We start from the raw sequence: 15,463 nt of genomic DNA, 5'->3' as shown, positions 1-15,463 counted from the left end.
ACACCAGCAGATGACATGGCACCCCAAACCATCACTGACTGTGGAAACTTTACACTGGACTTCAAGCAACGTGGATTCTGTGCCTCTCCTCTCTTCCTCCAGACTCTGGGACCTTGATTTCCAAAGGAAATGCAAAATGTACTTTCAACAGAGAACATAACTTTGGACCACTCAGCAGCAATCCAGTCCTTTTTGTCTTTAGCCCAGGTGAGACACTTCTGACGCTGTGTCTTGTTCAAGAGTGGCTTGACACAAGGAATGCGACAGCTGAAACCCATGTCTTGCATACGTCTGTGCGTGGTGGTTCTTGAAGCACTGACTCCAGCTGCAGTCCACTCTTTGTGAATTTCCCCCACATTTTTGAGTGGATTTTGTTTCACAATCCTCTCCAGGGTGCGGTTATCCCTATTGCTTGTACACTTTTTTCTACCACATCTTTTCCTTTCCTGTGCTTGGACACAGAGCTCTGTGAGCAGCCAGCCTCTTTAGCAATGACCTTTTGTGTCTTGCCCTCCTTGTGCAACGTGTCAATGGTCGTCTTTTGTCAAGTCAGCAGTCTTCCCCATGATTGTGTAGCCTACAGAACTAGACTGAGAGACCATTTAAAGGCCTTTGCAGGTGTTTTGAGTTAATTAGCTGATTAGAGTGTGGCACCAGGTGTCTTCAACATTGAACTTTTTCACAATATTCTAATTTGCTGAGATACTGATTTTCGGGTTTTCATTAGTTGTCAATTATAATCATCAAAATTAAAAGGAATGAACACTTGAAATATATCAGTCTGTGTGGAATGCTTGTATACATTATACAAGTTTCACTTTTTGAATGGAATTACTGAAATAAATCAACTTTTTGATGATATCCTAATTATATGACCAGCACCTGAATTAGTATGTATTTTATTGTTTGGAATCTGATGCCATGTTCTTATAACTTATACATTTTCTAAGTAAGAATGTTTAACAATCAGTATTCTCCTGGAAGTTAAGTTTAGTTAAGATGCTCCTATGAAACAGAGCACCATGCGCTGCTCTCATCTCTTCTTTTGGCACGCTTACGGAACGTGCTCCATTGTCCAAGCAACACCAACGCCCAAGATTTCGACCCAGCATTGTCCGTGAAATTTTCTTTGTCTTTCAGCAACTTACTTCATGCGAACCTTCGTTGAATTTACTTTCTGATGAAAAGTAGTTACAAGTTATCAGACCGTTTAAGCCACGCAAATTTGAATTCAGGAACAACCAAGTTCCCTTTTAAGCTTTATTTCAGTTGAATTAACTTCTGCCGCTCCCACCGAAGTTTGGACCCAGCCACGTGGGTTAGTTACACTAGCTGTAACACCGAGGACATCAACCGACGAACCAAGCTAGGCAAACGGCCTATCACTGCAAGTGAGAACTACATTCTGTGGTCGAGGTGAAGTCCTTTTCATCTTTAATTCTTTAGCCTTTAATCCTTAGTCATTTTAGCCTAAAACTCCTAGCCAAATTTAACTTAGTTATGATCATATAACTTGCGTTCCTTAGTTCTCTTACTCCCAAATTGTTTCCCACAATAGACCAACTAAATTCACATCGAACTCCATTATTCTCATTGATTGCATTCTGGTTGTTTAATCATTATTGTTGTATGTCTTTGATATATTTAACCTCAGTGTGTATTCACTTTAGTTATTTAATAAATTTCACCTTAATCATAGGAACTGTGTGTGTGTACTGTTTAAATCCAAGTCACTGGACGGAAGATTCACGACTTTGATATGAAACTGACTGACCGATTAAACTGATTCAAAATGATTGGCAATTATTAACTAACTGATCACTAGTGAATAATTGTGTAATTATTAATTATTAATTAATAATTAATCAATTATTAATTATTAATTAATAATTAATCAATTATTAATTATTAATTAATAATTAATCAATTATTAATTATTAATAATTGTGTAATTATTAATTATACCCATGGAGTAACTTTATTAACCTGTAAAGTAGGTTTGCTAAACATACAATGTTTAACAGCCAAGAAATTTTCTCTTTCAAATATGTTTAATCTGGAGGTTTGTTTAAAACCTCACGCAGGTTTTAAACAAACCACCAGTGTTGTTTTGATGTGATGTCGCCACGTTACTTCTCTGGAATTAAAGCAGCAGAGATAATGAGGGCACAACTGATGAAAATGACGGACAAAACTACAAAAATAAGTCCCAGGTTGTATAAACCTGGAGTTTGCCTTTAAGTTCAGAAGATCAAGTAGTATTTTGGTCACTCTGGTCCAACCAGTGAAATAACACAAGGGGGGAACTTGTTTGTATCCAACTAAAAGTTTGTTTCTGCCACAGACTCCCAACAGCTCCCATCAGTGCATGAATGTGACACTAGAATTCATGAGGATGGGATTATAATTTAGGATAATTTTACCAAAAATAGTGTTAAAAAATCCACTTTTGCTTGTAAATTAGACAGAGCAAGCAAATAAATGTGTGAGTATCCAACCCTCTGAGGTGCTGAAGGACACGCCCCGCTCATCTCTCTCCAGCAGTGGGACCATTTGCTTCCTGGACTGGGCCTCCAGTTGCCGGCGGTACCGCAGGACAAACTCCTGCTCTGTGGCGCAGTAGGGCATGGACAGCAGACGCTCCATCAGCTGGATGAAGCGATCATACTGGAGAACACAACATGATAAGCCAAACTCCACCTACGTGTCACTCTGAAAGTCATCTAGAAGATGAGGATGAGAAAAACCAAGCTCTTACGTCATGCGTGGAGATGGTCTCCACCAGCAGCGCCTCCAGCTCCTCCTTTGTGAGCCACCTGCTTGTGCCTAGAGAGCTGATGAGACAGACATGCAGACGTTTTCATTATCCAGAGATCCCAAAACCAACAGTGTAAGTGCTGAAGAAGACTGATCTGCAGTCAGTCAATGCTTGGTGTCACTTTCTGAGGTCAAACTGCCTCTATCTGAAGAGGTTTCACAGCCTTTACACAACATCTTAATGTATGTCTGAAACCTTTAAACCACAAAGACCTTGTGTATACAGCTCTGTGTAAGTGTACTTTCATTATAGCTAGTTGCTGAACTGCAACGTTTGAACAAAATACTTAATAAGAGGTAGTACCTGTGGTATCAGTACCTTCACTAAACTTCACTAACATGCCAAAAAATTTGTAAAATCTTTAAAAATATCACTGGGCTAATGTTTCAAGAGGTTTTCGCTTCCCAGAACAGTGTTGGCACATACGTTCCTCTACTTACATCTGCTTGACGTCCCGGGAGAAGAGTCCCTTGGCTCTCAGGCGATCCTGGTACTTCTCTATGTTCAGGATTTTGTCGTACATTTCCTAAAACGCACCAAAAACAAACAACATTCAGGATGACACACTCCGTCATCTTCACAAGAGGGCAGATTCCCGCATCCCTGGTGAGTTTAACGTGGCAGAAGACCCCAACTTTCCTATTCCTTAAACCCAGATCTCCCCACAGCAGGAGCTGCCATGCAGAGCGAGCTAGCTATCCAAGGGCGGGACAGTGGCCTTGTCTAAATTGGCATCGTGCCTGGAGGAAACCCTTCATGTGTGGCCCTTTCTGGTGGGTCACAGTTAAATTTAGGACTTGGACTGAGTCTAGGATTTAAAAAACAAACCAACGTGATTAAAGTAAGAAAAGGGTAAGCGTGCCTCCAACAGTTTGTGTTTGTCCATTTCCTTTCTCAACATGACAATGCCAGGTCCATAAAGAAATGGTTCCCCAGTTTGGTGTGGAGGAACCTGACTGGTCTGCAGAGAGCCCTGACCGCAACCCCACCAGTTCTGGACTTCACTAATGATCTTGCGCCTGAATGGGAGCACATCCCTGCAGCCAAGGTAAACATCTGAAGGAAAGCCTTCGAAGAAGAGTGGAGGCTGTGACAGCAGCAGATTAATGCACGTGGTTTTGGGACTAAATGCTTGCGTCCACCTACTGCTGACCTTCAAAGAAAACTCTCAGCTGATCCGTCCACAACCCCTGATCCAGGTCAACTTTAAAAACATTCGCTGGTTTCAGCTGCTCACATATGACGATTTACGGCTTTTATGTTTTATGCTGAGAATTTTTCATTGACTATTTTGTCCTGGTGGTCAAACAAAACAATCATCTTGGGCTTTAGGAACCTGCGATGGGCATATTCCCAATCTTTGTTTTTACATTTCATATTCTATACTATTAATCTAAAATCATCATTTGTAACGTCTTCTGATGTTTCAGAAGGAATCACCTGAGGCTTCACAGATTTGAGTTTTGCACTACAGAGACCAACTTTTTACTCACATTCATTGGTAAATATTTAAAGTATTTCATGGGTTTAACACTGGGAAAGTGTAGAATACATCCTATTGGAATAAGCCCTGGTGTACTGTACACATGAAGTTGATTTATTTATTTGCCTGACAAATCATGAAATATTCTTTAAGCCTGGAAAATAAGGCAAAATTGATTATTTAATTAGTATGTATTCTGATTTCTTCCATATTATACAGTAAATTGTTTTTGGCCAGTGTAAAATGAATTCTGTTGTACTCGCTGTATCTGACTGGAAAAGATGTTCAAGTTGGTTTTCTTTACGTTTGGACTTCTTTTGGCATACTGTTTGGAAAATACATATGGAGCCCTCTGGATCGGACTTATATGAATTTATGGCATCTTCTATGCCCATGACACCTGCCAATGACAATAAAACCTTCACTCATTCGTTTTCCTTCAGTTACTGGGCTGAATTGACCCGGGCAGCTGTGCACGGATTTGGCCTGAAGCAAAGCTGGAAGGAAACCTGCCGGAGCAAAAACATGAAACCAAATAAATGACAGGACAATTTCGGGGCTCACTCGTCATTAGATCACTCTCGCGTTGGGAATAACCTCAGGGGTAGTGCGCCACGGCGAGGGGCACTGGCAGAGACAGACAGACAGAGGGTGGGGGGGGTGGCGTGGCGTGGGCATGCTGGTCACGTCCCTGAGGCACACACCCCCACCTCAGCCGCCCAGCGCCTGGGTGAGAACTCATTTCCCCGTCAATTATTCACCAGATGTTTGTTTAATTCCTTCTTGATAAGGTGTGCCTAATCCGCTGCCACTCCGACCAGCGACAGAGGGGTACGGGGTACATCAAGCAAAAACCAATCCCCCCCCCCAAAAATAGCGTAATAGAAAATCAGGGAAAAAAAGCAGGCAAGAGGGGAGGAGGGGGGCTTGGATAAGGGGCATGCGTTATGCGTTTGCAAACACTGGCCGCTACAATGGCGAGGAATAATGCGCATGGATTGGCCGGATGAAAGAGGAGAGGACCAGTATCTGGATACATTTAAGTCGAGGTTGTTACAGAGACAGACAGCTAGAGCTCCACACTTTGTATTCAATAAGTGGTCTTTATACGCACGGCAAGACCCTCAAGGCTTTTAGCTGAGCAAGAATATAGTCAAGCTTTTACATTCAAACCCAAAAGGCAGCAATAAAGGAGGCTCTCTGGTGGGGTATCTGCTCTACTGTTTATTTGGTATGCAGGTTTTGACGGGGTTAACATGAAGGGCGAAGGTGTGCTGCTGGGGTGTTTTCAGGTTCCCAGGGTTGTGGCCATAAAGGGCTCAGTGGAGCAGCGAGCAGGTTAATGTAGCACGCTGGCTGAGCCCGACAACAACTAGAGGAGAGAAGCCAACCAGGAAGGCTGCTTTACACGCCACCGCCACCGCCCCTTCCTGGCAACACTCCTGAGGGTGTGTGTATGTAGGTGTGACGGTTAAAATCCCCCCATCTTGGAATGGACACACGATGGGAAAGAGTGAAGGAGAGAAAAACAGGAAGAGGTAAGGTGGAAGAAGAGGGAAATGTGATGGTAAAAAGTGACTGAGCCTGCAGACCTGTCTGACATACCTATTTAATCCAACAGCAGGGGGTGCAGATTGTGGCTGCAGGGCACAATAGTGTGTGCGTGTGTGTAAGAAGCGTGAGCTTGGGCCGATGCTCAGACATCACACCTCGCTCTGGGTTTTAGATACAGACGCACGCCTCTTCAACGTGAAATGTCTTTGAACAAGGTCAGTGGCAGACAGGAAGGGAACGGTTGAGAGTGAGAAAGCAACAAAAGATGGAGGAAAAACGAGGTCTGCTCAGAGGTGAGGAGCAGTATGAGCCACCCCCACCAAAATCCCCACAGAGGAGTTGCTCCCAACATGATTTTGAACCCAGACACAAAAACATCCAGACAGATGTACATTGTTTATTTTTCACATCCAACACCTGAATGCATGTTGTTTTTGTTTTTAAATGGGATCTCAGTGGTTTTGGGGGAAAATACCTTCAATTCATCTTCAATTCACCCCCCCCCCCCCGCCGCCGCGCCATTTTTCTTATGTTTATCATTTATACATTGAAATAGATAAATTAAACATCCTTTAATGTTCTCATCACAGTAAGAGGCCTGATCCGGTTGGATGTTTGGTGCCCTCTGTCGGATCGTTTTGTTTTAAAGGACTACAGACATTAAATTATCTTTTTTTTCCCCCCCATCAGCTGCCTCGTGTTGTCTCCTTTACTCTTCTTTCCGCATCTTATCATAGCCCTGTTCAGTAGGACTCTCTTCACTTTGCTTTAAAGCTGCCAGTCCTGCAGTGTTCCTGAGATGTGAAAAGAATCTGGACTGTGCCTGACATATCACAATCATGGGGTTTCATTTTCCCTTTCATTTGCTGGCCTTCTAACCCACAAAAGAAACACACAGAAATCATGCTTTTTGAATGTTTTTTGTTACAGGTTATGCGTTTGTTAAACAATTGTCGATTTATGGAGTTTTTATTCCCCAAATATCAATATGAGACTGAAAAATCCCATATCAGCAGTGCTTCAGAAGAGATAATAACAAAAGACATTTCTGCTAATGTTAGTTTTGGTTTAATTTGGCGAGGTCTTGAGCTCTCCACCAATCAGACTTGTGCCATCGCCCCAGTAAAAAACCTCGATAGAGCTTTACTGGAAATCCTTTTAAGAAACTGTTTATGGATAAAATAAACAGACAGAAATGTGTGCTTTGTGGCAAATCCAGCACAGAATCATATAAAAATTAATTCTTGTTATAAGTCCTGCTCATTCACTGGCACCACTATCCAACATAGCCAATAAAGCCTGAGATATTAATGGCCTGTTTATTCTGATTTTGACTATAAAATATACAATTTTAGCTCCTCTGGAGCACAGGTAGATACGAACATTCCTTAGTGGATCACCCTTTAAACCGGACCCCATCCTTCTCACCTGTCCCCTCACTCCACCTCACCCCTTCTCTAATCTCCCACCTCTCTTTCACCCCAGCTCTACTCAGCTATGGCTCTCCGTGGGGAAGAGGATCTGACGTTGCCTCTCCTCTGGGACGGCGCAGCCTTCTCTCAACTCAGTCTGTCTGAATAGGATATGACCCAAGGGTGTGTGTGTTTGGGGGGGTGGGGGTGTACTAGGGATTTGAGCTGGATGAAGATTCACCTGCACCTCACATAAAAAGCTGACAGCTGCCTGCAATACTCACATGCATCAGGGAGTAGTAGGACTGTTTGCCGGTGTAAAACAGGAAGTGGAACGGCCGGCCGTCCGCTCCCCACTGGACCGCTTTGAAAAGAGGACCGAAATCAGTTGTGAAGCAGTTTACACAATACTCACAATTCTGGAAACATTTAAAATAATAAAAAAAAAAACATAATCACATGCACAAATGACATACCTCTCTGCCTTGGAAATATTTCCTCTGGATGCTGGAAATGAAAACAGACGCCTTTATGTGTTTGTTATTTATACAGATGCACAATAAAACTTTGTTAAATATCCATCTATACTTTTTAAAGCTATTCTTTAGCCGGTGTAGACTCCACTCGAGTCCACACCCTTTTTTGTGTCATGTGTAGTCATGACAGCTACAGTTACTAACATAATTTCTTCCTAAGTGATTGTGCCTACAAAATAAAAGAGCAAGAACAGCAGCAATGCTTTGTTGAGTTTATTGACAGCTTTTACTTTGAAAAGTTCTGAAGGACATTCAAAAGAGTCTCTTGCTTGCTTGACACACCTCTGAAAAAGCCGCCAGTAAACGTGTGATTGGATTCCCCTGAATTTCCTCAGGGAAATGAAAATATGCGTCCATAGGTTTATGAATGCAGATCAAACGCCGGGACACACACAAACACACACACAGCACATGCTTTATTGTGAGCATGTGCAAAAGTGTCCTTATAATCAAGAAAACAAATATCCGCCGAATGTTGGGATCGATCATACAACCCTCCCACTCAGCTAAACATCCACATGGACGTATTAGGATTTGAAACAATTTGACTATTTTCTGGCCCGCCATGTAACAGCGTGAAAAAGATTTGGCCAACCAACAGACTTATTTGCCAACCCCTGGTCTACGATAAGTGTGAACATAGGTTGAGACAGTTAAACCAAACAGCGACTTTTACTTTACAGTGGGATTTTTACAAGTCCAGTGAGGTATAAATAATCAGTATTTCACAAGAGAAAGAAGCAATAATGAGAGAAAAGCCAATAAAATACAAGCGCTTCAAACTTCGCTACACTTGTTTTTCATCTGTTTTTTGTTATTTATGACAGAAATACAGCCATTGGAAAAGGAAGCCAAGGTTTTTGGATTGAAGAACAGCGAACTTTAGACATTCAATATTGTTTTGCTTTATATTTTATGTGTTACAATATTATTATTAATTATCTGTTAAGTTCTGTGTGTGTAGCATGAAGGGACTACAACTTTTTCTTCGTTATACAACCTTGTGTTGTATAATGATAAATAAACTACCCTGTATAATTTTGGGACCCTTCAGATTTTTCTTTGGACTCCTTGGGGGAGCGATGGGAACCACAGCCCTAGTGGGGGAAAGACTTTTATCCAATAAGTGGAAAAAAAGGCAAAATGTTCACTGGCTTTTTCTTATCTAGTTTTATTACAGGAGTGAATGAAAACAACACTATGTGAAAAAGTCACCAAATGTCACACACACAGTTACAACAAGCAATAAAAGTTTGTTACATGAGCTTTATCATAAAAACTAAGCTTTAATGTCGGCCATGCACGAGACAGGAAAGTTCATGAGTCTAACCCACACAGACGTACCTTCATGAGGGGCCGAGCTTTCTTCTCAAACAGGCCAGAGGGGAAGAGGTAGGCGATGCTCCTCTGGCGGTGAGAGAAGGACAAAAAAAATGTAATAAATAACAGGAAAAACTAAATGGCAGTTTGAGAGAGTGTTGATGGCAGATTATGACAACGCTGACTTGTCCGAACAACGGAGGTCACACCAGCGGACGACAGTGAAAGTGACAGGAGAGGAGGTGCAAGCTGCTTGTGGGTTCAAGGAAAGGCGAGTGTGATGTGCATTGCTGTAGAGTTAGAGGGGAAAGCGAGCGGGGAAAAAAAAGGCATCCGTTTCTGGCTCGGCTGACAATAAGGAGAGGACACTGTGTGGACGTCCTACAGTTCACTCCAAGTTCATCCTCTGCTCTGTGTGTGCGGGGCTACAGATGGCACTGAAAAAGTGTGTGATAGAAGAGAGGGAGACAGGAAGTGTGTTGGCCCCGCCACACTCATCAAGACAGTCTGTTCATCTCCCTCTTCCTCCATATACCATCTCTCCACTCTTCTTCCTCTTTTTTTCCTCCTCTCTGTCGGATCAATTAGTGAGGCAGCAGGTGCAGCGAGGAGGGAGCAGGTTGCTGCCTTTAAGGTTGTCAAAATGACAGAAAGCAGGAAAAAAAGGTCTGGTCCAGAGAAATGTGTGTGTGTGTGTGTGTGTGTGTGTGTGTGTGTGTGTGTGTGTGTGTGTGTGTGTGTGTATATGAGAGGCAGGAAGAGGAAGAAGTTAAAGGGTACAAAGAAGAGAGGAAAAGGAAAAGACAGGCAGAGAGAAGCAGGGAACAGATGAAGACACACCTGCGTGTCACTTGAGCATCAGCACAATATGGCTGTCCCCGGGGGGCAAAGACGGAGTGACGGAGGAAGAAAGAGTCTAACTGTCACCCGTACAACTGAGCGGTGCCATATCGCTAGAGGTTGTCAAATTTTACTCATTTCGATGACATGCTGAACTCAATCGTGCTGGTGACAAAATCAAAGCCATCTTTGGTCGTCTCTGCGGGGTTGTAAAACTTGGCTAAAGGCCGTATGCTCCCGCATCATTGTGACCAAATGAAGCAGGACGCTAAATAGACTACAAAACCACATGGTAAAGAATCACAACTTCATTTCTAGTGGTGCTGAAACGATAAGATGACAAATCGGTTAGTTGAATGACCAAACATTTGAGGACACACATGAGGACAAGATAATCAGTTTGCAGTGATATGGAGCAGATAAAAGCAGCAACTCCTAACACTTACAAAGCAGTAACCTGCCACTGTTTGCTATTTTTGCTTGATAAATGACTTAAATGATGAATTCATTCTTCAAATTGTTAACGAATAATTTTTTTTTTTCTCAACTAATTAAATAATTGGTAAATTGTTTTAGCGCTAAATTAAGTATTTTGGGGTTTGGGGTTGTTGTTCAAAAAAAACAAACTACCTGTTTCACCTTGTATTAATTTTCTTATAGACAAAATGATTAATAAATAAAAATGATAATCAACTAACAAATTAAGGATGGAAATCTTTAGTTAGGGCCCTAAACTCTATTTTCATTCAGATGTTGCTCCCCGTTGCATCTGACACAAGACTATTTCAAACTTTTACTGTCACTGTCGACTAATCGCCCCTGTACTGTTTACATTAATGGATTAATCATTTACTTTATGTCCAAGAGTGCAAAGTGACGTCTTGAGGTTTCTCGTTTTGTCTGACCAAGAGTCGACAAAAAGTCCACAGTTACTAAACTGTTTCAGCACTAGTTTAAAGAAAGCCTTGGCTGGATATAATAGTTGGCAACTTGCATACGAGCAGTGTTTTATAATGTATATTATTAAAAGCTTAGTAAGTAATAGATTTTTTGAAGGTTGTGTATATTTCACAATTTTGTCAAACAGTCATACGAGATACTTATGGGTCTGTGGCCAGTGAAAGTTTCTCCCGCTGGCTGTAAACATCCTCTTGACTTTACTTTGGTCTTTATCCCCGTCACACCTGAAGAGTCTGGACTCTAAACAACAGCAGAGGGACTTCCAGTCCTCCCAAATTTTCCTCTTTCCCTCCACACATCTTAGTTTGGGCTGCTAGCCGTCGCTTTGGCTGTCACAGCCTGGCGCCAAACAGCTCTCTTCATTATTTGTGAGGCACACTGGGGACCGGGCGAGGGAAAGTGGGAAATCAGGCTAAATGGTTGGAGCAGCGAGGGCTAATGTAATGCCAAAATCTGGAATGAGCATGTGGGTGTGTGTTTGAGGGCGTTGCTAATATCTCTGATTCAGTGGATTAGCCAGAGGTGGCCCCACCTGCCTGCTGCTGGTGGAGCCCCGATGCTTATGGTGATGATGATGTGAAGAGACCGCAGCGCTTTAAAACAAATCACCTCTCCAGCCTGAGGAGAAATACTGACAGGCAGGTGTAAAGCGGGGGGTTGGGTCTGTTGGCCTATTAGTAGTTAGTAATATGGACCCACTGTTGATTTTGGTCTTTTCATGGGAGAGTAAGAAAAGTAAATAATATCACCAGCATTATCCTTTAGAGGGCAATATCTATCACTTAAAATGCTAGTATTAATCATATTAACCTGGTTGTAGAATTTGTCCACTTTGACGCTTACAAAAGAGGGCAAGCCAGGAATAGAAGTGTGGGGGAGCACAGAACAATTTCTAAAATATTAGTAATCCAGAGCTCTTTGATGTGTTTGACATACATGCTAACAACCTATCTCCCCTTCGGTCTACCTCCAGAAACACAGAATAACACAATCCCAAAAAGTGTAAGCAACCTTGAAATAAAGATGCTGTGAAATGGATACAGGCTGAATTGCATTTATCTTACTTTTTGTAATATCATTGTCTGACATTTCCTTCACAAAAGGAATTATTGGTATGTATTTTGTCCCTGTTCTCCCCAAAGTATCCAAACCCAAATATCAATCAGCGTCACTTGCAGATCAACTTACTTGTGTTTCCAGATTATTTTGTTGATTTCAAATAGGTTTTATAAGCTCAGGGACAAGGGCGCAGGAAGGGTGGTGTGGAGGGTGCTGCAGCACCCTCTATTGACAGGGAGGAACACAGTTTGCAAATTACATGTGCAGACTACATAAAGGCACTACTGTTAATATATGACAACATAAACTACAGCAGGTTAGAGCTGAATGAAGAGGATGCTCTTGATAATACAGCCTAATAATTTGATGTCAGCAGCTGTTTTCACTGTTTTGTTTCGATTATAGGAGCTACATTGGTGTGATGCCCAGATCGGCTCTGACAATATCTTAATAATCATGTACGCACAAATCATCCCCCCCAACCCAACTAATTATTTTCTCAAATTTATCCCACCTATACCGGTCCTTTTAACTTTCCAGGTGATTTCTTTATTGTGTTGATGTCCGAATGTTTTCTTTAACAGATTGCTTTTAAGATTTGAGAGGCTGCTGTCAGTCATTTTAAACATTTCCATGGGTGCAGTAATGTCACAGCTAATAACCTGGGACATTTATGTAGCAAAACTGTAGTTATAAACTTGACAGGACAGACAGAGGAAACCCTGCAGAGGAAACAGATTTCTACTTTTAGCTTATGAAATAATTTAGAAGCTCTGATGGAGCTCAGGATTGATCAGGAGTACGGCTGCTTTACTCCAAACAGTTTCACTGTATGAACCTGGACTGGGTGTGAGACCTTTTGGATGTGAAGAACACAGAACATTAATCAACATTAGATTCTGACTGATCCTGTCAGTGTGTAAATGTAAATGTTGAAGTTATGCTGCTGTGGCTCCTGAGTAAATGCGCACAGCTCTATTTTAAGGGGAAGACGCTTCACCCTATTTCACCCACCCGGAAAGTCACAAAACGTTTTGCCCAAAGCTCTGCCCGAAAACAGCGGTGCTCTCAGTTATTGCACGCACAAGGTTTTCATGTGTTTATTGTGTTGACACTGAACGTGGAACAGTTTTTCAAGTTGAAATGATGGTGGAGACAGTATAATCAGCTGGCATGCAGTTCATTTAAGTTGATCGTGTTATCAATGGTTTTTATTTGAATGATTTTATTTATACATACATATAATTCCGGAGGTATGGACCTTGGTGACCTCATAGGACCATAACCACTTGTGTTGAAGGAAAGTTTGTAAGTGCGTGCCCACACACACACGTGTGCCCTGGACTGGCACGCATGGGTGAAATAGGATGAATCGTCTCCCCACTTTGCACATTTACGCATGAGGTACAGCCATAACGTCATTAATTATTTGAATCTCCCGTCACTCCGACAGGATCGGTCAGGGTGAACTGACAGCAGCCTCTCTAATCATGAAAGTAACTTGTTAAAGCACAAACACACAGCCTATAGAAATCTATTTACACATGATTAATCAGGGGAGCTACCGTCTTGTTAAGAGGAGCTGAGTTCCCCCGTAGTTTGCACCCTGCCTACAATCTGGACCATCAGATTCCCTCATTCTGACATCTCTCCGTGTGTTGCTATGGGTCCTATTTGTGCATGTGTGTGTGTGTTTCGGACCTGTGTGTTTAATACTAACAATAATAACAGAGTTAAAACATTGAATTTCCCCTTGCGGGATTAATAAAGTATATCTTCTTCAACAGAAAATAACGTTACTCTTTTACTCATGGATTTGTTTTTCTGATGCCAAAATGTTTGTAGGTGTTGTTGAATGGGTTAAAATGAGTTGTAAGGTGCGTTACTGAGATTGTAAAGGGTAAAATATTAACGATTTATTTTTAGTAATGTAGATTCATAGCTCTCTCGATTTATAATTTAGTATATAACTGCATTACAGCAAAAAGCAATACATTACTGTAATTGTATAACTTTTGTATGCGCGCATTTCTACTCTGCAGCACCCCTAAGCGATCATCCCGCGCGCCTGCTCAGGGGATAATAAAAAGTTACATACTGGAGCCACTTATTCCTCAGACTAAAGACAAAATAGCTACAGAATATATAGTTTGCACAATCCAGTGGCTACAGTGCATACAAGACACTCAAAGAGTCCTTGCATGTGCGCAGTGAATGTCTCTTACATCTACGTCCTCCTGCGTGAAGTTCTCGGGGTCTTCTCCCATCATGTTAGCCAGGTGCCGTTTCCCGATATTAAACTCCTCCATCTGCTTCTGGATGAACTCCACTGTGAACTTCTCTGGCCCTGCAGCCGCCAGGTTCTTTCTGTGGAGGGCAGAGCTCACACATATCTGCCTGCTAAGAACCTGGACAGGAGGACAAGTGCCGTTATTTTGAGATATGTAACGTTAGCCAAACCATGATAACTTGCTTAATATCTGGAGCAGCAACTATAGCCGAACTCTAGTTAAGGGTTCAATAATTTAAATTAAGCTATCATAAAGTCTATTACACTGTGATAAAAGTAAAAGCTGTTATTTCAGATATCTGCCAAGCCAGTTTCGGCTGACTGAAGCTGCAAGAGGATGCTAACTCAAGGACGTCAGTGTTTGTGCATTGTAGTACATTTCTATGGATTCACGGTTTTTTACATGCAGATCTGGTTATCGTATTAAAGTCAAAATCGCACTTTACCTGTCGGCTTAACTGAGACGTGACTTTGTTTATGCTCGAGCTGTAATTCCGACATTTTCCAAGAAACGGTGCCACGGTTCGCACACAGGACGCCGCCATCTTTGCTGACAACAGTGACGTCAACGGCGGAAGTTGTTATACGTCAGAGACGCGTAGCCTAATAACAATTATAAAACACGACTACAACAAATATTTTAAAAATATACCCAGAAATCTATAGAATCGTAACCTAGTTACTATTTATTTTTATTTTTATTTCTTCATTAAAGCTGTTTAACTTATCCTCCTAACCTCCATGTCAGAGAAATAAATGCAGTGTTTTCACAGCTTTGGTGGCTGTGAACTTGGTTTCATAATGTTGTTTGGCTTCATTTTCAGAATCTACAATGGCAGTTTGGTGAATTAGTGGCTATACGGAACATTGTAAAACTTATATTGTAAAAAAATTGAGCCAGTTGCCTGGCAAGGCAGCGCAATTGTTGCATTCGAAGGCTCCTCAGTTGTTTATGATGACTTTGATCTGAACCATCATGAATGACTGCAGTTTTACACACCACTTCCTCTCTCTATATATGAGTTTATCATAACAATGTGTTTACAAATTATATTTCATAAAGACACAACAGACATGGTTGTTTAGTTTCATTAATTGTGCATTTAGAGCATGAAGATTCCTAAAACTTACTGATAAAAACTGTGGTAAAATGTTGAGATAACAAGCACCAGAAATTTAATGAAAATGTAT

General features: G+C 41.6%; 1 protein-coding gene across 1 annotated transcript in view; it reads right to left on the bottom strand.

Annotated features, from left to right (window-relative positions):
- mrps9 (mitochondrial ribosomal protein S9) overlaps positions 1–14,858 on the bottom strand; it is a 21,193-nt gene extending 6,335 nt beyond the window's left edge. The window contains exons 1-8 of the mRNA XM_046061165.1: positions 14,719–14,858; positions 14,208–14,390; positions 9,148–9,210; positions 7,744–7,774; positions 7,552–7,631; positions 3,259–3,344; positions 2,759–2,834; positions 2,499–2,667 (exon numbers count right to left, since the gene is read on the bottom strand). Of these exons, the coding sequence (XP_045917121.1) occupies positions 2,499–2,667; positions 2,759–2,834; positions 3,259–3,344; positions 7,552–7,631; positions 7,744–7,774; positions 9,148–9,210; positions 14,208–14,390; positions 14,719–14,817 (787 nt within the window). The 5' untranslated portion in view covers positions 14,818–14,858. The remainder of the gene's footprint in view (positions 1–2,498; positions 2,668–2,758; positions 2,835–3,258; positions 3,345–7,551; positions 7,632–7,743; positions 7,775–9,147; positions 9,211–14,207; positions 14,391–14,718) is intronic.
- Between the last annotated feature and the right edge of the window lie 605 nt (positions 14,859–15,463).

This window comes from Micropterus dolomieu, linkage group LG01 (assembly GCF_021292245.1).
Source record: "Micropterus dolomieu isolate WLL.071019.BEF.003 ecotype Adirondacks linkage group LG01, ASM2129224v1, whole genome shotgun sequence".
NCBI lineage: Eukaryota > Metazoa > Chordata > Actinopteri > Centrarchiformes > Centrarchidae > Micropterus > Micropterus dolomieu.
This window is presented reverse-complemented; position numbering and strand designations above follow the sequence as displayed.